Below are 23,212 nucleotides of genomic sequence, written 5' to 3'. Positions count from 1 at the left end.
CAGAAACAGAGACGAATAATACCCCGTCCCTCGTTGTGATAGAGGAACGGGAACAATGACCCCTGCTTTCAGCAAGGACTCTATAGCCTCCTGAACCTGTAACGCCTTGGTCTTGTTCTGAGAAGGACTTGTGCAGAAAAACTGGTGGGGTGGTCTGTGCCGAAAAGACAGGGCGTACCCCTGGGAGACCACTTCTCGAACCCAGGCATCCGTGGTGGTATTGTGCCAGCACTGGGCAAATAGAAGAAGTCGGCCTCCCACTCTGAGGTCCCCCATCAGGCCGCAGGTTTATCTTCCTGCTTGGAAGAAGGACGCCGAGCACTCCAGGCTTGCTTCTTGGGTTTAGAGGCCGTCTTACTCGCAGACTGTCTCAGGAAGGACTGACCTTTCGCCTTACCCTGAACCCGAAAGGAACGAAAAGCCGAACTCCGAACCTTAGCAGGCAGTGCCGCCGAAGGGAGGAAGGCCGACTTGGATTTAGCCAGGGTGTCCACTATTTTGTCCAAGTCCGGACCAAATAGTAATTCCCCATTGAAAGGTAAGGCCTCCAGACCTTTCTTTGAATCAGAGTCCGCTCTCCAGGACCGCAACCATAAGGATCGGCGGGCAGACACCGCTGCAGCCGATACCCGCGAGGTCAGCAGACTAGCATCTAAAGAAGCTTCTCCAATGTAAGAAGCGGCGTCCCTCATTTGTCCCAAAAACGCCCGCTGGACATCCGGAGCGTCGTCCGGGAAGGTATCTTCCAATGCATTGGCCCACCCCTCAATGGCCTTGGCCACCCAGGAAATGGCCATGGACGGTCGGGCCACCGCCCCGGAGAGGGAGTAAATAGACTTTAAGCAAGTCTCAACTTTCCTGTCCGTGGGATCCTTCAGCGAGGATATCGACGGTAATGGTAAGGTGGCGCCCCGAGTTAAACGGGTGACATGGGAATCCACCGCCGGTGGAGTTTCCCATTTTTTACAATGTGCCTCAGGGAAGGGGTAATTAGAAGCCAACCGCTTCTGAGGAAGGAATCTCTTACTGGGCGCCTGCCAAGCTACCGCCATATGATCCGTCAACTGATCCGACAGGGGAAACACCGCAGAAGCCACCTTAGTTTTTTTGAAACTAGGAAACTTCGACCTAGGAACCGGTGCCTCATCCTCTATAAGAAGAATAGCTCGCACCGCCCTAACTAGTGCTCGCACATTAATGGACGACTTGGTATCCATTTCCTGGACCGAGGCGTCCGAGTCAGTGTCATCAGGGACCTCCCCATCATCTGAGGAACCCTCTGAGTCCGATACCTGAGCAGCCCGTGTCATGAGTGGGCGTTTAGAAATCCTAGAAGGCATGTCAGTCTGCAACATTGACTGAAAAGCCGAGGAAGCGGCCGCCAAATTTTGCACGGAGTTGGAGAGCACATCCACCCATGGTGGAGGCGTCGCCATAGGGGCCTGAAAAGGTACCACAGGCTGCTGCGGCACAGGGGAAGCCTGTATATACATAGGCAACCCCGCATAGGGACCAACTGATTGAGACCCAGGAGGACTCCGCAATAACTGCGGGACACCCGGGGAATGGGGGATGGTCGGCTGGGGCACCGCCCTAGTAGGGAGAGCAGTCGGGACCGACAGACGGTCCGCAATAGACACCAGCACTTGAGAAAACATCGCCCACGGTGGTTCCTGCACCAGAGAAGGTCTGGATGGGCCAGGAGCCACCTGGCATCGACTACACAGGCCATCCTGTGACAAATCCTCCCTATCTACTCCTGCAGAACAGCGTCCGCAGGAGGCCAACACCGGAGCCACTGAGCGCTCAACCTCCTCGTCTGACATGACAGAATATATTATATATCTGGCACCAGGGTAGAAGTGAAACGCACTCACCGGTGTGCTGAACAACAGCCCACAATATGGCACTGAGTAGCACACTACTGTATGTGACGGACCTCACAAATACGTGATCTATATAAGTGAGGTCAGTAGAAACGCCCCTCCCCCACACACCTGCAGGGCTTGTAAGAGAAGTAAAGGGATAGGTATAAGCTGACAGTAAGCGGAAAATAAGCACAGACAGGCAGCACTAGCAAAAAGTCACATACCATGCAGGAAGATATACTCACTGCACCTTTACACTACAATCAACCTGCCCAGATTCAGTGTCTGGGAGGGCTATAGTGCTGTGTACGCTGTCCTTAATCAGGGGAGAGGTACACAGGGGGACCGGTCCGCGTGCTCCCTGAGATCTGCGCTGCCACTGTGGGAAAATGGCCGCTGGAGACCTCAGAGGAGGAGTGGCCGAGGAATCTGCAGCTCAGCGACGCCAGACTGCGTGCTGAAAGGCGCGCTGAGCTGAGGGGAGGAGCCGCTGACAGGGAAGGCTTCCTCCCCTGGCTGGCCATAACCCCAGGGATGCTGGCTTCCCGCTTGCCGGTTATCCCTGGTGGTCTAGTGGTCCCACGGGTTATGGGGGGGGGGCCCGCCGCCACTGCCAGCAGCCTCCGGTCTGTCCCCAGGACCGGAGGCTAAAGGACTGCATTTAAGGCATTCCGCGCGCCGCCGCTAGCCAGCGACGCGCGGCTTACCTGCATCCCCGGCGACTCCGGCAGCAGTCCTGGGAGGTAGACAGAGTCCGGCTAGTACGGACTCTGTCCTCCCGCCGCGATCCCCAGATCAGTACTGGCGTCGCGGCGCCAGTCGGGGATCAGAGCGGCAGTGTGGGCGTCTGTACAGACAGCCCTTCGCTGCCGTCTGTAGTAAAAATAGATTAAAACTAAATAAAATTTAACTTAAAATAAAAAGCTTCTGGGGGCTGCTCCTGCAGCCCCCCTGCGCGGTGACCGACTCCGGCCGGGCACCAGCTTACACTGAAATGTCTGTGGCTCGGGGGCGGGGTATAGAGGAGGACCCAAGTGCATCCTGGGAGCTAAAAGCTTAACTGTGTGGTGCCCATGGATCCTGTTCCAGCTATAACCCCAAGGTCAACCCTGTGGACCCCCTATGGACCCTGAAGTAGAAAGGGATTTATCGGTAAGTACCAAAATCCTGTTTTCTCCTTCATCCACTAGGGGACACTGGAGTTCAAGACAGTGGGGACGTCCCAAAGCCAACCTCCCGGGTGGGAAGCGCGGAGAACATGCCGACCCTTCGGCCAACCGAACAGGGACCGCATAGAACCGGAGGTTCAACGGAAGGCAAGAGCTGAGAATCAAGTGTCGTGAGCCAGGAGACAAACAGAACTCCGTGCGGAACAGACACAGAATACCACAACGTACAGTAGTCGAATGGAATAAGCGGCTAGCGAGAAAACACCCTCAGATGAGAAGCATCAGAACACTGTAAACTCAGCTGAAAACAGACCAAGCCAGACTGTTGGGAGAAGAGAACTCCTACCCGAATCCATAGGAGAAGGGCAGTAACCCGAGAAGAAACCTCGAGGAAACCGTACCAGAGTCGGAAACAGGAAGCTGCCACATTTTGCAGATAGCAGAATACCAGCACTGCTGGACATAACTCATATAGATAGAAGTATAACGATACCAATCTACAAAAACAGAGAGTCCACAGACTCCTCACAAAGAGTATACAGGGAGGTAAAAGTCAAGGCCGCACAGTCGCCCTGAACCCTTCTGGAAGTCCAAGTACTACAAAGTTGTTAACCAGCGGAAGGATGAGACCATAGAAATCTCCAAAGAGTGGAGATCACCCTGGGCATGAGGCGGCTTCGAGAGGATTGAGATTACAATACCTTTCAGAGGGTCAGACCGCAGTACAACCAATGCTTAGAACAGGAATAAACCAGCAACTGAAACCCTGACGCTAAAGAGAAAACAACGGACAACTTCCAACATGATGGAAGTGCATAGGCAGTAGTAACTGCTGGCCTGAACATAGCATGAGAAAAAACAAGAGATATGGTAAGAACTTACCTTTGTTATCTCTGTTTCTACGAAGTCCATAGGGTCCACAGGGTTGACCTTGGGGTATAGGTTGGGAACCAAATCCGGGCACCACGCAGTTAAAGCTTTTAGCTCCCAGGATGCACTGGGTCCACTCTCCCTATAACCCCACCCCCAAGCCAGAGGCACCTCAGTTTGTAAGTAGCCAAAGGCCGGAGGAGGAGAGAAAAAGAGAGAGAAAACTGGAACACTCAATAACCATACTCACCGAAATGGGAGACGGAAAACCGGTGACCAGCCACACAGCCCATATGAAGCCAGGTGCGTCAGGGCGGGCGCCCTGTGGACCCTATGGACTTCGTAGAAACAGAGATAACAAAGGTAAGTTCTTACCATATCTCTTGTTTTCTACTTCAGGGTCCATAGGGGGTCCACAGGGTTGACCTTGGGGATGTCCCAAAGCAGTTCAACCAAGGGTGGGGACGCTCCTGTGCTGAGAGGAGAATCCGTCGCCAAAAAGGAAGCATCCTGAGAGGCAAAGGAAACCAATGCCTAGAACCTTAAAAAGGTGTGGACAGAAGACCACGTGGCCACCTAGTAAGGCAAAACAGCCGAGGCGCCACAGCGAGCCGCACACGAGGGTCACATGGCCCGAGAAAAAACAAGCATCAACAACAGGAAGGCCTACCCATGGGTAGGCCCCTGAGGAAGACCTACGAGGCCATCCAAGTCAACATTTGGTTATAGGCCGGCCATCCTTTCCTGTGAAAACCAGAAATCTCAGACCACCAATAAGGAGTCCGATTTCCGTAAGGAACCTGAACGGATCACATAAATCCAAAGAGGCCAGACCACAGTCAATGAGGCCACACCAGCCGAGAGGACTGGGGACAGAACGGCCGTACCATAAGTTCCAGAATAATATGGAACCTGAAAACCACTAAGAAGAAACACAGGGCGAGAGCAACTCCCACCCTGACATGATGCCCTCCAGAAGAGGGAGCCACATGAGAACGCTCCCAATTCAGACACTCTCCTGGTTGATATAAACACCCTGAGAGAAAGAGAGAGCCTAAGCAATAGACCATGTAATGGCTATCACAACCAGCGGTTCCATTGACTGTCCCCGGAGGTAACGAAGAACCACTACTTACTCCCAAGGAGTCCCTAGGGAGGACAAATGGAGGCATAATCAAGAAAACACTCCAAAGGATGAACTGGATACCAGAGTGAAGCAATTCCATATCTTAACCATACTGACAGTGTAAAGATCAGCACTGTCAGGAAGACCAGGCCAAGTGTGAAACCCAAGCCAGCCGGAAGGAATGCCAGAATATCTGGAAATCCTGGACACCGGAGGATTGTATCGACAGGTACAATACCATAAGATTTATGGCTGCCACAGTTTGTGGTAGGTCCCAGCAAAAGCTGATCCATGTGCTCTAATCATTCCAACGATGACAAAGCCAGGGAAGCCGTAAGACCACTGTAAGGACACAGTCAAAGACAAACGACCCAGGTCCAAGGCAAAACCAAGGACCCTGAGACAACAGGTCCGGGCAGTGAAGCATCAGGGATGGAGTATTGATGTAGAGACTCCGAAGATCCAAGTACCCCTGACATCTGGGGCAATCAGGAGCCACCAGCAGGAAAGCATCTCCGTCTCGATTGAAAACACTTCCAAAGACCTCGAGGAAGAAGGGAGACCGGAGAACACAGGAACACAAAGTGGAAGGACCACTTCACCGACAAAGAGTCGCTGAAGTTTGCTTCAGAATCCCCAGAGCTGAACTGTAACACCATAGTGTGATAAAGTCAGAAGGCCATGAGGGTCACCTCAGGGGGGCCCCCCCTGCTCACCAGGAGATGAAACCTCTCTTGGGGAAGAGACTAGTCCCCGGGATGCACGTCGTGACGGCTGAGGACTCCCGCTTCCCAATGGAGAGCTCCTGAAATGAACGCTGCCGAGATGGTCGGGAGGAGACCCTCGGACTATGTCCGAATATGTGACATACCTGTCATTGCCACCCAACGAACAGTGTTGCTAAAAAGGAAGCCACTGTCCTGACCCTGTCGGACTGAACCTTTTCAGGTTCACCGGGAAACAAGAGTTATGCCAGAGTAAGTTAATTGACAGGGTGGAATCGACAGACGTCCAACTGCACTGAAAAGGATTCGATCCAGACACTGTCCCTAGCAAAGAAAACCCTGGACGAGATGGCCATAGCCACCCGGACAGGGACCGACTTGCCTCCGGAGAGAGCATCATCGTTTGAACAGTTATCCGACAGAAAAAACTCATTCCATCTGGAGATGAGCCAATTATGGAAAGGCCTGGAATGGAACTGAGCCCATTCCACCATGCATCCCAGAGTGTAAAGACATCTGTCAACTGCGCAGACAACCATGTACTCCTAATGGAAGAGAGGAGATTCCGTCTTATGCCAGAAGAATTCTCAGATTCTGAGAATCCAGCAGGGATCCTAGATGAAGAATACCCAGAGAGGGATGCAGGGAGGACTTTTTCCCCGTTGATTAAACGTCTGCACCCTGAAGAAGCCACAGTCATCCTGACCTGGCCGTAAAGTACCCCGGTGATCCCGCTAAGAGCAGGAGGCCGTCCAGGTACAGGAGCATTGGGATATACTGAACAGAAGAACTGTCAGAAAATCCAAAACGCTGGTAAACCCCTGTGGGGCTGAGGACAGTCCCAACAGGCAGAGCCCGAAAAATTGTAAGTGTTGCTGTGATACAGCAAACCTCAGCCCATGCTGAGGAAAGGTCTCTGTAAGTACCCGTAGGCACGCGTCCTGTATATCCAGTGATACCCTAAAGTCCCCAGGTTCCAAACATCGTATGATGGAGCATAGGGATTTCCTCCTGAGCCCAGGTAGCTTTAGGAACTGGTTCAGGGAATTGAGACAGAGAATAGGCCAAAGAGGACCATTCAGCCACCGCACCAGAAAGAAAACAGAACAACCAGTCCCTCACTGAGATAGTGGGGATGGCCTAATTAGCTCCGCTTACCGCAACAACTGCATAGCTTTCTGGATCTGTAAGGCCCTTGTAAAGAGGGCGTACCCTCCTACCCACGTAGCCGCGGCAACTTGACACTAATACCGGGCGAACTGAGAAAATCGGTATCTCCCAGTTGTAGGCCTGTCCCGTCAGACTGAAGAGATATCCGTAGGTTCAGAAGCAGGATCGGCTGGCAGTCCAGGCCTGTTCGGTACTGGATATGTCGGCCCTTGTAGATGCCGACAGTCTACGAAGAAACAGACCTTTAGGCTGACCCAGAGGACAAAAAAGACTTAACAGACTTAGTCTGAGGCCTTGTAGTGGGCATAGCTGAAAGCGGTAAACTTGTCGTTCGTAATACTGCCAATGTTACTACAATCTTGTCAAGGTCAGGACCAAACAATATCAACCCTAAAGATGGTATCTGCACCTCTGCATTCCCAGAGCGCAGCCATAGGGTATTACGGAGGATACAGTCGCAGCCGGAACTCTGAAAGTTAGGAGACTGGTATCCAATATAGGCATTTCCACCTATGACAACAGCATATATTACGTGAGCGACCAAATACATTTGAACCCCCGACGTGTTGGAGGGGAAAAAACGTTACAAATGCATCAACCCAATATGCAATAGTATTAACCAACCATGCTATAGCCATGGTAGGATGGGTAACAACTCCTGAAAGCAAGTATACTGATTTCAGGCAGAGTTACCACCTACGGATCCGAAGAATCCGACCACGCAGGAATGGGAGGCGTAGTAACGTCTGTAATCAGACGAGTAACACGCCCATCCCCCCCAGGAGGGGCTCGTGATGACCCTCAGGGAATTTGGGACAGGAGGCCAAACACTGTTGTAACACCTCCTATCTGGCAACAGCCAGAGTCCCGCTATGCGATCCACCCGCTAGTCAGCAACAGGTAACCCGAAGGCACGCAATACTGAGGGTGTATGATACAGGTGCAGGTCAACATTCACTCTAACCAGAATGGACCTGCTACCAGCCCTAAAGCAGGGATAATAATACCTGAAATAGGCTTCCCCCCGTGTAAGAGGGAAAGAGCCCCGAACAGTACCCAGTTCACGGCAGAGCCAACTGGGAAGTAACCACAGGGCGTCAACCACGCCAATTAGCGTTTCGTAGAAAACGACATCCACCCAGAGTGGCTGTTGTGGTAATCCCTGCAAGGGAAATGACAGACTATTGTGGCACCAGGGGGAATTCATATACTGCGAAAAACCCCTGCAGGTAGCGGTAGTCTGTGTCACAGGGGAAGAGTGCAAGAAGCTGCGAGATACCCTGAGATGAAAAGGGCAGTATGGTGAAGTAACCCCAAGTGAGGTACAACAATGGGGCCCGCCCGGCGATCCGCAATTGAGAGGATCCCGAGAAAACAAACCGCCCAAGGGGGTCGTGAAAGAGGCCGGCACCAGATGACGCCACATACAGAACCCTTTATGAGTCAAATCCTCCGCACTAACACCTGCAGCACATGACTTGCAGGATAGTAAAAATGGGTGCAGTATAACGCTCTATCTCCTGGTCAGACATATCTGACCAATCTTGGCGGAAATATTAAGCAGCACTATACTGGTCCTGACTGATGCCAAAAATTAGCTGCAGGGACCCATTTTCAGCGTATGCAACACACAGTTCCATCTAAAATATGGCAACGTGCAGCACGCAACAGTATGTGACAAACCACACAAATATTAACAAGTATATAAATGTGAGGTCTCAGAACCACCCTAAGTACAGCTGTATTAGGGCAGATAAAGAAAAGGGATAGATATACACTGACAGGTGAGAGAATAAAGTACAGTCAGCACTAGCATAAGTCACATACAATGCAGATATATACATATATACATAAACATGTCATATAATATACTGCACTATTACACTGCATTCAACTGCCCAGATTCAGTGTCTGGGAAGGCTACAGCGCTGTGTACACTGACCTGATGGTGAGGTACGCAGGGGGACTGGACTCACTGCCATCCTGAGAGATTTCTGCTGCACCACAGAGATAAAATGGCCGCTGGAGACCTCAGAGGAAGCGTGGCCCGCGGAGGAAGCAGCTCAGCGACGCCAGACTATGGATACTGAAAGGCGCGCTGAGCTGAGGGGAGGAGCCGCTGTAACAGGGAAGGCTGCCTCCCCTGGCCGGCTATTAACCCCCGGGACGCCGGCTCCCTGCACCGATCGTTAAGTCCCTGGTGGTCTAGTGGACACACGGGGTATGGGGGGCCCGCCGCCACTGCCGGCGCCTCCGGTCTGTCCCCTGAGACCGGAGGCACAGGACTGCATTTGAAATGCGAGGATCACCGCAAGCGGTGATCCGCGACCTTACCTGCTCCCCGTGGATCCGGCAGCAGTCCTGGGCGCCCGCAGAGTCCGGCTAGTACAGACTCTGGGGTCCCGCTGAGATCCCCAGATCTGTACTGGCGTCTCAGCGCCAGCGGGGTGACGGAGCGGCAGCTTAGACGTCCTATGGACAGTCCGACGCTGCCGCTCTGAAGAGTCCAAAGTCCATGAAAAAACTTTGTCCCTAAAAAAATAAAATAAGCTTAGGGGCTGCTAATCAGCTCCCCCTGCGCTAACGGTGACCCGACTCCGGCCGGGCACCAACTTAAACTGAGGTGCCTCTGGCTTGGGGGTGGGGTTATAGGGAGAGTGGACCCAGTGCATCCTGGGAGCTAAAAGCTTTAACTGCGTGGTGCCCGGATTTGGTTCCCAACCTATACCCCAAGGTCAACCCTGTGGACCCCCTATGGACCCTGAAGTAGAAACCAGGAAGATACCAGTCAGATACCTGTCAGTATGATAAAAATATCAACAGCTACTGAACAGGAAACCCACCAGGCCCCCTGAGTGGAACATAGTGACTGTCACACTTCTATGTAAAGATGTGCAGTAGCCCAGAGATGTGCTTTGGTCCATAACGCCAACAGATTCTAGTAGAATTGGTTCTCAATGTTGTAACTATGCACCCACACTCCAGGAAAATTCTAAAGTGTAGAGCCAACTGATTAAAAGAGCGGATGGCTGCTAGGAGGCAGTAAGGGAGAAGAACTCTATGTATGTCAGTTTACATGAAATAGGAGCCTCTACCGAGGCATTAGTGGGTAAGCTCTCACCTGTGAGCGACCAGAAGCCCTCTGGCCGAAATGTAGAATGTCACTGACCTGTTCTATCGCAAAGCAACCCGCCACATTAGGAATAGAGAGTAGCTTCAGTGGGCTAAGACCAATGGCCTACAGCACATACTTCAGTCTGGAGATGTGCAGTAGAAAATACTGTGGAAACTAGCAGAATGTTAGTGGAGACAAGAAGGTCGTAAAACAGGACTCTATACCTGAGCCTGTTCCATTAGAGACGTGTATCTGTAGATTATACTTATACCCCAAAAACGGTCTGCTAGTTTAAGTATCCTTACACAAATATTTACAATGTGTATTATGCCCACCAATCTAATATAACCCAGGTCTGTCCCTGCCTAAATCGGTAGGTGGCCCTAGGCCTTCAAGATATGAATTGTACCTAAGGGCCCTTTAGACTCATTCTATTGAGATATGCGACAATAATATGGAGTACCGGAATCGATACTGAGAAGGGTACCTGTACTTAGACATAGAACTCGTTAGTTATCCCAAGCAAAGAAGGGAGATAGCAGTAGTGATAACCCCAGTAGGGTTAAACAGAAAACAGGTTTTTGTTTCCCAATTATTAGGAAATATACATACAAAGAATGGGCGTCTTACAAGCTTGCTACCAAGTGCATCACTGTAATGATAATAGGTCCCCCGAAACGGGGCGCCATAGATATAGACTGACATGAACCGAGCTATATAAGTATATATCCTTATATACATGTGACATGTCTAGGGTCCATGCTAGAAGCAATGCCTTAGGGAATTGTGACTATCACTATGTAAGCTACAGCACATGACTTTAGATTATAGAGCCACCATATAATATGTATGGATATAGCCTACAGCTTCTGGTAATCCCAGGCGGCTTCCCATGCGTGGTATTATAGGTAACCTAATGCTTGTGGAAGTATAGGCCTCCTACACATATACATGTATATACACACACAACCCAATCCCCCGGGAGAGATCGTGTTAAGCAGAGTTATTGTACCAACTTCCGCATCAGGAGTCCAGCCTCCAATCGCAGCCTTCTATCAATATGCTAGGTATCAGACATAAAACTGATAAGAACAGATCCTACCCCTGCTCTTATGGGAAGGATAAGAAGCGATATCCATATAGGCATACGCATACCTACATACAAATTTAGTAGGTGACAATAATATTGTAAAACTAGAACATGAGCAAAAATTAAAGCCATGGAAGGAAATCCAAGGACAAATTTCACTCTAGCATGTATATGTTCTACTGCAGGGCACACACACACATATATACATACCATACCCGTGGCTTACCCCCCCGCAGGGGGACTGCTCATGTACCGCGTGTGGCCGTCACTCAGCTACTGCTCAGGGGCAGGATATGGTAGCTGCGTGCTGTCCCAGACTGGTTTCGATCCTGGGACCCTTCTGTTACAGGTGTACTCGCCTTAGCAGGTGAGCCCTTTTAGCGCCAGATTAACCCACTTTTCGAAGTGGGAATCAAAAAGACCACCTCAGTGCTGTGAGGCAGTAATGCCAACAACTACACCAGCCGCACGTTACTAACCTCTTCCTGTATGTGCTGCCGAAGGGAACACATGAGATATAAATAGATGCACATATGCATACCTTCTAAGGTAAGCACAGAAAACTGGTGAAAGGTTTTAAGACCAGCCTATAATGTAGTATATGTGCTGCCACATATATGCATGGGAAGTCTCTTTAAGGCGAGCCCATGTGAGGCATAAGCCTGGGGATGGGACGCCAAAGTGTGCTAACCCTGGGTGAAGGGTATGCTATAACCATAAGTTCTGGCAGCAGCACCAGAACAGTAGAGCTAGTACACCATGAGGCTATGATACTTCACAGGCTGAGATATCAAGCCATTAGATTAAGCTAGGCGCCCTTTGTTATAGAACGAAGGGAAGCCTGCCAAGCGGCGCTGCATTGGCGGGACTGTCTCGCCAACCCCTCGCTTCTAGCTGTGATGCATCGACTGAACTGGCCTCTTTCAGAACCGCCTAACGTGGTGTTATGTGCAAAAGGGAATTGGGCTAGAGCCCATACAGCTAGCAACCAGCTATCCACTGTAGCTAGCACTAAACTCCTATTATACAAGGACAGGGCCTCCCCTACCTTTTGCGTTGAAGCACTCCCAGTGTGGTAGGCGTAAGAGACCCACGCTAAAGCACTCCCTGCTGCAGGTAGTGCACTGAGCTATACTGCTTGTGTGCAGGCAGTAACTACAGTCCTTAAAAGGGAAGCAGGGGGGCTGTTTTTTCATGAATACCGCGCTGTGCGTGTGCAAACTGCTACACTCCAGTTAGCACAGCGCTGCTAGCCCCCTTAATAGTATAAAGCGGTGATGCTGTCCTGCTGTGACAGGAGTGTGATGGTCATACAGCGCTGCATCGGGGAGCCGCATTGTGCTGGTATAACGTAAGGCTATTAGCCCTATGTTATAGCTAACAGGGAAGCCTGCTCAGCCCAGCCAGGAGCTGCGGGACGCGGCATCTCCTCCTGAGATTTAGATGAGGAGCGTTGCTAATTCTTAAGATGAGCCTAAGCAAAGACAGTGCTGCCTGCACCGGGAGAACATACAAACTCCACACAGCAAGAGCCGTGGAGAGATCCGAGCCCTGCGCTGATACTTATTTGTAGCTAGCACTATAAAAGCACTCCCTCCTACTTCTACTTTTGTGCTAGCAGCACTCCCAGCGTGGGAGGGGGAGGGAGTCGCATTAATTAACCCTGTTGCAGGAGTTAGGAGGCAGCCGCGTTCATTCAGGCGCTGGTCTGCACTGCACTGCATCTTTAACCAGCGGTAGGCAGTGGTGGCTGCCCCGCTGGTTGGGCTGTTGCGTGCCCGCAATTAGGGCCGCGAAGGGGGCGTGGCTTTGCCCCGAGTGCGGCCACCATTTTAATACTGGGGGGCTGCTGCTGCCTGCTTTAGATGCGGCAGGATGCCCTCCCAGGTACCTCTGAGGTCCCTTCACGGGGGGACTAATGCCAAGTATGTCTGCGCAGCAGCGCTAACGGACCGGCAGACCGCGTTGCTCTCAGATGAGGGCTTAGAGCACGAGCCCGACTACAGATGGCGCGGCTATTATGTATGACGCGCCCTTCCCTAAATACAGGAGATATGGTAAGAACTTACCTTTGTTATCTCTGTTTCTACGAAGTCCATAGGGTCCACAGGGTTGACCTTGGGGTTATAGTTGGAACAGGATCCATGGGCACCACACAAATAAGCTTTTAGCTCCCAGGATGCACTTGGGTCCTCCTCTATACCCCGCCCCCGAGCCACAGGCACCTCAGTTGGTAAGCAGCCTAGGCCGGAGGAGAATATGGAACAGAGAGAAGGAAGACTGGAACACACAAGAAACCATACTCACAGCAATAGGAGACGGAAAACCGGTGACCAGCCACACAGCCCATTTGAAGCCAGGTGCGTCAGGGCGGGCGCCCTGTGGACCCTATGGACTTCGTAGAAACAGAGATAACAAAGGTAAGTTCTTACCATATCTCCTGTTTTCTACTTCAGGGTCCATAGGGGGTCCACAGGGTTGACCTTGGGGATGTCCCAAAGCAGTTCAACTAAGGGCGGGGACGCTCCTGTGCTGAAAGGAGCACCCAGCGCCCAAAGGAAGCATCCTGAGAGGCGAAGGTGTCAAACGCATAGAACCTCAAAAACGTTTGAATAGAAGACCAAGTGGCCGCCTTACACAGCTGAACAGCAGAAGCGCCACTTCTAGCAGCCCAAGAGGGACCCACAGAACGAGTGGAATGAGCCTTAACAGAGGCTGACACAGGTAAACCCTCTTGTGCATAAGCCTCACAAATAACGGAACGAAGCCAACGGGCTAACGTTTGTTTGTTGGCAGGCCAACCCCTCTTGTGAAAACCAAAGAGGATAAACAAGGAATCAGACTTCCTAACCGAAGCCGTCCGGTCTACATAAATTCTAAGCGCCCGGACCACATCTAAGGAAGTCTCACCAGCTGAAAGATCAGGGGACTGAAAAGCTGGCACAACAAGTTCCTGATTAATGTGGAACTTCGAGACCACTTTGGGCAAAAACTCAGGACGAGTGCGGAGCACCGCTCTGTCCTGGTGAAAAATCAGGAAAGGAGGGCGACAGGAAAGCGCCCCCAATTCAGACACCCTCCTGGCCGAAGCAATTGCCAGGAGAAAAACCATCTTAAGTGTCAGCCACTTGAGCTCCACCGCCTCAAGAGGCTCAAACGGAGGACCCTGCAGGACCCGTAGCACCACTGCCAAGTCCCAAGGAGCCACAGGAGGCACAAAGGGAGGCTGGATCCTGAGAACACCCTGGAAAAAGGTGTGAACGTCTGGTAGTATTGCAATCCGCCGTTGAAACCACACGGACAAGGCGGACACATGAACCTTCAGAGATGCAAGGCGTAAGCCGAGATCCAATCCTGACTGAAGAAGTTCCAAGATCCTGGAAACTCGGAACACCTGAGGATCATAATGTCTGGACTCACACCACTGAAAGTAAGTGTGCCACACTCTGTGATAAATCCGTGCTGAAGCAGGCTTGCGTGCCCTGAGCATGGTACCAATAACCGAACTGGAGAAGCCCCGAGACCTCAAGACGGCTGTCTCAAGAGCCACGCCGTCAAAGACAGCCGACCCAGATCCGGGTAAAGGCAGGGCCCCTGAGACAACAGGTCCCGACGCTGAGGAAGAAGGTACGGAGCGTCGATGGAGAGGCTCCTGAGATCGGAGTACCAAGGACGTCTGGGCCACGCCGGAGCTACCAGCACGAGCATGCCGCCATCCTGCTTGAATTTCCGCAGAACCCGAGGAAGCAGGGATAGCGGAGGAAACAGATACGCCAGGTGAAACGTCCATTTCACCGACAGCGCGTCCACCAGACTTGCGCCTGCGTCTCTTGTCCTTGACCCGTAAACGGGCAACTTGTGATTGTGACGGGAGGCCATCAAGTCCAGCTCCGGCAGTCCCCACCTGTCCACGAGTAGCTGAAACACCTCTGGGTGAAGCGACCATTCCCCGGGATGCACGTCGTGACGGCTGAGGAAGTCCGCCTCCTAATTGAGGACTCCGGGGATGAAGACCGCCGAGATCGCCGGAATGTGACCCTCCGCCCAAGTCAGGATACGAGACACCTCCGACATCGCTGCCCGACTGCGAGTTCCGCCTTGGTGGTTGATATACGCCACCGTGGTGGCGTTGTCGGACTGCACCTGTACCGCCCTTCTGTGAAGAGCGGGGCCGGACGACTGCAGGGCCCTGTATACTGCCCGCAGTTCCAGGATGTTGATGGGGAGAAGTGCTTCTTCCGCTGACCAACGACCCTGAAGCGACAAAGAGCCGGTCACTGCCCCCCAACCCCGGAGACTGGCATCCGTCGTGAGCAGGACCCAGTCCGGGATCCAAAATGGGCGCCCCTCGACCAGATGAGCTGTCTGAAGCCACCAAGCCAAAGATTGCCGAACGTCCGGAGACAACACCAGCACCTGAGAGCGGATCCGGTGAGGTAACCCGTTCCATTCTGATAGAATCAGCCCCTGCAGGGGCCGGGAATGGAACTGGGCAAATTCCACCATGTCGAATGTCGACACCATGGACCCCAGAGCTCTCATAGCCGAATGGACCGACAGACGGCAACGGCTCAGGCAACTGTGTATCCGCAGCTGTAGGGAGGCGACCTTCTCCGGAGTCAGGAAGATCCTTTGCTGACGCGAATCCAGCAGGGCTCCCAAATGAACCATCCGCTGTGATGGAATCAGGGAGGACTTTTTCCAATTTATCAACCACCCGTGTGCTTGCAGGCAAGCGATCGTCAGGTGGAGATGTTGAAGCAGTACCTCCGGGGAGCTCGCCAGCAACAGGAGGTCGTCCAGATACGGCAGCAGCCGTACATTCTGGTTCCGAAGATGTGCGGCCATGACCGCCATAATCTTCGTGAACACCCTTGGTGCCGTGGAGAGACCAAAGGGTAGCGCCCGGAACTGATAGTGGTGTTGAAGGATAGCGAACCTCAGATACCGCTGGTGTGAAAATGCTATCGGAACATGGAGGTAGGCGTCCTGGATGTCCAGGGACACCATGTAATCCCCCGGTTCCATCGCCAGAATGATGTAACGTAACGTTTCCATCCTGAACTTGGGAACTCTGAGGAATTTGTTTAGAGACTTCAAGTTGAGGATAGGGCGATGAGAACCATTGGGTTTCTGCACCAGAAACAGAGACGAATAATACCCCGTCCCTCGTTGTGATAGAGGAACGGGAACAATGACCCCTGCTTTCAGCAAGGACTCTATAGCCTCCTGAACCTGTAACGCCTTGGTCTTGTCCTGAGAAGGACTTGTGCAGAAAAACTGGTGGGGTGGTCTGTGCCGAAAAGACAGGGCGTACCCCTGGGAGACCACTTCTCGAACCCAGGCATCCGTGGTGGTATTGTGCCAGCACTGGGCAAATAGAAGAAGTCGGCCTCCCACTCTGAGGTCCCCCAGAGGGAGGCCCGTCCCATCAGGCCGCAGGTTTATCTTCCTGCTTGGAAGAAGGGCGCCGAGCACTCCAGGCTTGCTTCTTGGGTTTAGAGGCAGTCTTACTCGCAGACTGTCTCGGGAAGGACTGACCTTTCGCCTTACCCTGAACCCGAAAGGAACGAAAAGCCGAACTCCGAACCTTAGCCGGCAGTGCCGCCGAAGGGAGGAAGGCCGACTTGGATTTAGCCAGGGTGTCCACTATTTTGTCCAAGTCCGGACCAAATAGTAATTCCCCATTGAAAGGTAAGGCCTCCAGACCCTTCTTTGAATCAGAGTCCGCTCTCCAGGACCGCAACCACAAGGATCGGCGGCCAGACACCGCTGCAGCCGATACCCGCGAGGTCAGCAGACTAGCATCTAAAGAAGCTTCACCAATGTAAGAAGCAGCGTCCCTCATTTGTCCCAACAACGCCCGCTGGACATCCGGAGCGTCGTCCGGGAAGGTATCTTCCAATGCATTGGCCCACCCCTCAATGGCCTTGGCCACCCAGGAGATGGCCATGGACGGTCGGGCCACCGCCCCGGAGAGGGAGTAAATAGACTTTAAGCAAGTCTCAACTTTCCTGTCCGTGGGATCCTTCAGCGAGGATATCGACGGTAATGGTAAGGTGGCGCCCCGAGTTAAACGGGTGACATGGGAATCCACCGCCGGTGGAGTTTCCCATTTTTTACAATGTGCCTCAGGGAAGGGGTAATTAGAAGCCAACCGCTTCTGAGGAAGGAATCTCTTACTGGGCGCCTGCCAAGCTACCGCCATATGATCTGTCAACTGATCCAACAGGGGAAACACCGCAGAAGCCACCTTAGTTTTTTTGAAACTAGGAAACTTCGACTTAGGAACCGGTGCCTCATCCTCTATAAGAAGAATAGCTTGCACCGCCCTAACTAGTGCTCGCACATTAATGGACGACTTGGTATCCATTTCCTGGACCGAGGCGTCCGAGTCAGTGTCATCAGGGACCTCCCCATCATCTGAGGAACCCTCTGAGTCCGATACCTGAGCAGCCCGTGTCATGAGTGGGCGTTTTGAAATCCTAGAAGGCATGTCAGTCTGCAACATTGACTGAAAAGCCGAGGAAGCGGCCGCCAAATTTTGCACGGAGTTGGAGAGCACATCCACCCATGGTGGAGGAGTCGCCATAGGGGCCTGAAAAGGTACCACAGGCTGCTGCGGCACAGGGGAAGCCTGTATATACATAGGCAACCCCGCATAGGGACCTACTGATTGAGACCCAGGAGGACTCCGCAATAACTGCGGGACACCCGGAGAATGGGGGATGGTCGGCTGGGGCACCGCCCTAGTAGGGAGAGCAGTCGGGACCGACAGACGGTCCGCAATAGACACCAGCACTTGAGAAAACATCGCCCACGGTGGTTCCTGCGCCAGAGAAGGTCTGGATGGGCCAGGAGCCACCTGGCATCGACTACACAGGCCATCCTGTGACAAATCCTCCCTATCTACTCCTGCAGAACAGCGTCCGCAGGAGGCCAACACCGGAGCCACTGAGCGCTCAACCTCCTCGTCTGACATGACAGAATATATTATATATCTGGCACCAGGGTAGAAGTAAAACGCACTCACCGGTGTGCTGAACAACAGCCCACAATATGGCACTGAGTAGCACACAACTGTATGTGACGGACCTCACAAATACGTGATCTATATAAGTGAGGTCAGTAGAGACGCCCCTCCCCCACACACCTGTAGGGCTTGTAGGAGAAGTAAAGGGATAGGTATAAGCTGACAGTAAGTAGAAAATAAGCACAGACGGCAGCACTAGCAATAGTCACATACCATGCAGGAAGATATACTCACTGCACCTTTACACTACAATCAACCTGCCCAGATTCAGTGTCTGGGAGGGCTATAGTGCTGTGTACGCTGTCCTTAATCAGGGGAGAGGTACACAGGGGGACCGGTCCGCGTGCTCCCTGAGATCTGCGCTGCCACTGGGAAAATGGCCGCTGGAGACCTCAGAGGAGGAGTGGCCGTGTAACTGCAGCTCAGCGACGCCAGACTGCGTGCTGAAAGGCGCGCTGAGCTGAGGGGAGGAGCCGCTGACAGGGAAGGCTTCCTCCCCTGGCTGGCCATAACCCCAGGGATGCTGGCTTCCCGCTTGCCCCTTTATCCCTGGTGGTCTAGTGGTCCCACGGGTTATGGGGGGGGGCCGTCGCCACTGCCAGCAGCCTCCGGTCTGTCCCCAGGAACGGAGGCTAAAGGACTGCATTTAAGGCATTCCGCGCGCCGCCGCTAGCCAGCGACGCGCGGCTTACCTGAATCCCCGGCGACTCCGGCAGCAGTCCTGGGAGGTAGACAGAGTCCGGCTAGTACGGACTCTGCCCTCCCGCCGCGATCCCCAGATCAGTACTGGCGTCGCGGCGCCAGTCGGGGATCAGAGCGGCAGCGTGGGCGTCTGTACAGACAGCCCTTCGCTGCCGTCTGTAGTAAAAAGATTAAAATAAATAAAATCTAACTTAAAATAAAAAGCTTCTGGGGGCTGCTCCTGCAGCCCCCCTGCGCGGTGACCGACTCCGGCCGGGCACCAGCTTACACTGAGGTGCCTGTGGCTCTGGGCGGGGTATAGAGGAGGACCCAAGTGCATCCTGGGAGCTAAAAGCTTAACTGTGTGGTGCCCATGGATCCTGTTCCAGCTATAACCCCAAGGTCAACCCTGTGGACCCCCTATGGACCCTGAAGTAGAAATACCGGCTATCAGTGTGTGCGCGCGCGTGCACTGTAAGGCTCGCCTCTGCCCACTTACTAAGAAAAAGTGGGCTGGGCGTAATGTAGGGAAGACAACCTTCCTCCCGGCCCTTCTGAGCGGGGTACGGGAGCATCAGCAGACACATTTATAAGGCTGGGCCCTTGTTCTCAATAAGGGAAGCCTCTATACGCGGGTACTCCTACACCAAGGATCGCGCTGCTTGTCAGCGCTGCCTCATGTAGAGGGACTCGTCCTGAAGCCCGCCATTACACTACCAATGGCAGATGGCAGGACCTCGCCTGTGCTACACTATTTAGTGAGCAGCGGTGCGGCGAGCGTTTCTACTCCCATATAGAGAAGGGAGGAACAGGCGTCTCAGTGACAGTCACGGAATCACTGCCGCTTAACACGCACTTGCAGGGGCCCGCGCTCCATCCCCTCGTTAATAGGAGGGGGATGGCTAGGTATAAGCCAGAGACCCGGACGCTGACTGTCGAGTGCAGCGGCAGGTCTCGTCAGCAGCTCCGACACTACCACTTTCACTGGCAGGGGGAAGGAGCCGTGTGTGACAGCCATGCAGTGTGCGCTGTCCCTGAGCCCAGCGTTTTGGCCCACCACTCCAGCTAGTCAGGAGTAGTGGGATATACTTACGGACTGCTGCGGCCGGGTTGCTGGGCAGGGGGGCAAATGAGGAAACCCGGACACGAACCGGTTTCAGTTGTGGCGGGTCCTCATGGAGTCCGATGACTCTGTTTAAAGTCCCCCCTCAGGGTCACCGGACACAGACTGCAGTAGCCGTGTGGTGCCCTCCCGGCGGCTCCCACGTAGCAGGCAGACTGCCACAGTAAGCAGCCTGCCTGTCATCAGCTTGTTAAATAAAAATAAAAAATAAAAATTATATGAGAAAGGCTGGAGACAGCCTCATGTGCGACCGGCTCTCTCGGGCACATTCTAAAAACTGGGGCTGATGGGGCATAGAGGGGGAGGAGCCAGTCACACTTCTAAATTATTTAAAGTGCCAGGCTCTACTCTACCACCGTCTATACCCCACTGTCTTGAACTCCAGTGTCCCCTAGTGGATGAAGGAGAAAGATGGAAATTACTCTGTTGAGAAGTTGCAAAGTCTTGAACGCGTTCTTGTTCCCTTTCATAAGATGTATCACAACTTGTCCATTCATATAGAAGGCATAAATGATCCCAAATGTTCCACAGTGAGAGTTAATATTCCCTAAGTGTGTGGAGAGTAACAAATCAGCAGTACCTTTCATCTGTGTGCATCAGTGGATCGGACAAAGTGTCTGTGTCACTGTAGATCTGGGGCCTCCCAAGGTCAGTGAGAGTGCTTCTGCTGAGGCTAGTAGTGCCCAGAGAGTACTTGTCGTAGCAGTGAGACTCATTCTCCAGGGTCTCATCCAAAGCGGGTTCCCACACATGCATAACCACTGCCCCAATGTTCTTCTGTATGCGCTTCAGGGTCTTCAGTCTCACTCTCTGCACGTTGTGCATGACCACGGACATCCTTTCTTCACCGTGCAGGCCTGTGGGAAATCACATAATAGCAATTCGGTAAAGCGAGCTGCAGAAACATATCACAGGTGCTCCTCTGCCTATAGCATTCAGAACCTTTAAATAATTTAAACAAATACATTGTACATTCAAGATATGAACCACACAAGCGTAAAAAATACTCAAGTGGCAAAGATACAGAAAGTTCACCTGTGGCTTTTTCAGCAAATGACTGCGGTGGCTAATGACTTTCATATTAATTACAGCTTTAACGTTACAGTCAATGTTTTTTGTTTCATCGGGAATCAGTCACTAAGTAGACTTTGCCCAATATTTGGCATGGATATTAAATGCTTTCTAATATTATTCATAAATATGTAGCAAAACTACTATTGCGCAGGTAAACTACAATATATATATATCTATTATATAATCTGCTAATGTGTCCATCAGGCACAAGGAGAGAGAGAGAGAGGGGAGGGAGAGATTAAGATGGGAGGGAGAGGAGAGGGGGAGGTGAGAGAGAGGGGGAGGGAGAGAGAGAGGGGGAGGGAGAGAGAGAGGAGGGAGAGAGAGAGGGGGAGGGGAGAGAGAGAGGAGGGAGAGAGAGAGGAGGGAGAGAAAGAGGAGGGAGAGAAAGAGAGAGGGGGAGAGGGGGGATATTGAGATGGGAGTGAGAGAGAGAGATGGGAGTGAGAGAGAGAGATGGGAGTGAGAGAGAGAGATGGGAGTGGAGAGAGAGAGGGGGAGGGAGAGAGAGGGGGAGGGAGAGAGAGGGGGAGGGAGAGAGAAGAGAGAGAAGAGAGGAGAGAGAGAAGAGAGAGAGAGGAGAGAGAGGGGGGGGAGAGAGGGGAGGAGAGAGAGAGAGAGAGGGGGGGGAGAGAGGGGAGGGAGAGAGAGAGAGAGAGAGGGGGGGAGAGGGGGGGGAGAGAGGGGAGGGAGAGAGAGAGAGAGATGGGAGGGAGGGAGAGATGGGATGGGAGGGAGAGAGAGAGAGATGGGAGGGAGAGAGAGAGAGATACGAGGGATAGAGAGAGATGGGAGGGAGAGAGAGAGAGAGAGATGGGAGGGTGAGAGAGAGAGAGAGATGGGAGGGTGAGAGAGAGAGAGAGATGGGAGGGTGAGAGAGAGAGAGATGGGAGGGTGAGAGAGAGAGAGATGGAGGGTGAGAGAGAGAGATGGGAGGGTGAGAGAGAGAGAGATGGGAGGGAGAGAGAGAGAGAGAGAGATGGGAGGGAGAGAGAGAGAGAGATGGAGGGAGAGAGAGAGAGATGGGAGGGAGAGAGAGAGAGAGATGGGAGGGAGAGAGAGAGAGAGATGGGAGGGAGAGAGAGATGGGAGAGAGAGAGATGGGAGGGAGAGAGAGAGAGAGATGGGAGGGAGAGAGAGAGAGATGGGAGGGAGAGAGATGGGAGGGAGAGAGAGAGAGAGATGGGAGGGTGAGAGAGAGAGATGGGAGGGAGAGAGAGATACGAGGGATAGAGAGAGATGGGAGGGAGAGAGAGAGAGAGAGAGATGGGAGGGAGAGAGAGAGAGATGGGAGGGTGAGAGAGAGAGAGAGATGGGAGGGAGAGAGAGAGAGATGGGAGGGAGAGAGAGAGAGATGGGAGGGTGAGAGAGAGAGATGGGAGGGTGAGAGAGAGAGAGATGGGAGGGAGAGAGAGAGAGAGATGGGAGGGAGAGAGAGAGAGAGATGGGAGGGAGAGAGAGAGAGAGATGGGAGAGAGAGAGAGATGGGAGGGAGAGAGAGAGAGATGGGAGGGAGAGAGATGGGAGGAGGGAGAGAGAGAGAGAGATGGGAGGGAGAGAGAGAGAGATGGGAGGGTGAGAGAGAGAGATGGGAGGGTGAGAGAGAGAGAGATGGGAGGGAGAGAGAGAGAGAGATGGGAGGGAGAGAGAGAGAGAGATGGGAGGGAGAGAGAGAGAGATGGGAGGGAGAGAGAGAGAGATGGGAGGGAGAGAGAGAGAGATGGGAGGGAGAGAGAGAGAGATACGAGGGATAGAGAGAGATGGAGGGAGAGAGAGAGAGAGAGATGGGAGGGAGAGAGAGAGAGATGGAGGGTGAGAGAGAGAGAGAGATGGGAGGGAGAGAGAGAGAGATGGGAGGGTGAGAGAGAGAGATGGGAGGGTGAGAGAGAGAGATGGGAGGGTGAGAGAGAGAGAGATGGGAGGGAGAGAGAGAGAGAGATGGGAGGGAGAGAGAGAGAGAGATGGGAGGGAGAGAGAGATGGGAGGGAGAGAGAGAGAGATGGGAGGGAGAGAGAGAGAGAGATGGGAGGGAGAGAGAGAGAGATGGGAGGGAGAGAGAGAGATGGGAGGGAGAGAGAGAGAGATGGGAGGGAGAGAGAGAGATGGGAGGAGAGAGAGAGAGATACGAGGGATAGAGAGATGGAGGGAGAGAGAGATGGGAGGGAGAG

At 52.9% G+C, this 23,212-nt stretch overlaps 1 protein-coding gene across 1 annotated transcript in view; it reads right to left on the bottom strand.

Moving 5' to 3' along the window:
• The window catches only part of LOC148453355 (ciliogenesis and planar polarity effector 1-like), a gene marked incomplete at its 5' end in the record, with an annotated part of 101,483 nt that extends 80,656 nt beyond the window's left edge, over window positions 1–20,827 (bottom strand). Inside the window, one exon of the mRNA XM_088462227.1 lies at window positions 20,551–20,827. Within this exon, the coding sequence (XP_088318353.1) occupies window positions 20,551–20,827 (277 nt within the window). The remainder of the gene's footprint in view (window positions 1–20,550) is intronic.
• Between the last annotated feature and the right edge of the window lie 2,385 nt (window positions 20,828–23,212).

Source organism: Taudactylus pleione, unplaced genomic scaffold (assembly GCF_031769625.1).
Source record: "Taudactylus pleione unplaced genomic scaffold, aTauple2 ptg001165l, whole genome shotgun sequence".
In the NCBI taxonomy this organism is placed as follows: Eukaryota; Metazoa; Chordata; class Amphibia; order Anura; family Myobatrachidae; genus Taudactylus; species Taudactylus pleione.
This window is presented reverse-complemented; position numbering and strand designations above follow the sequence as displayed.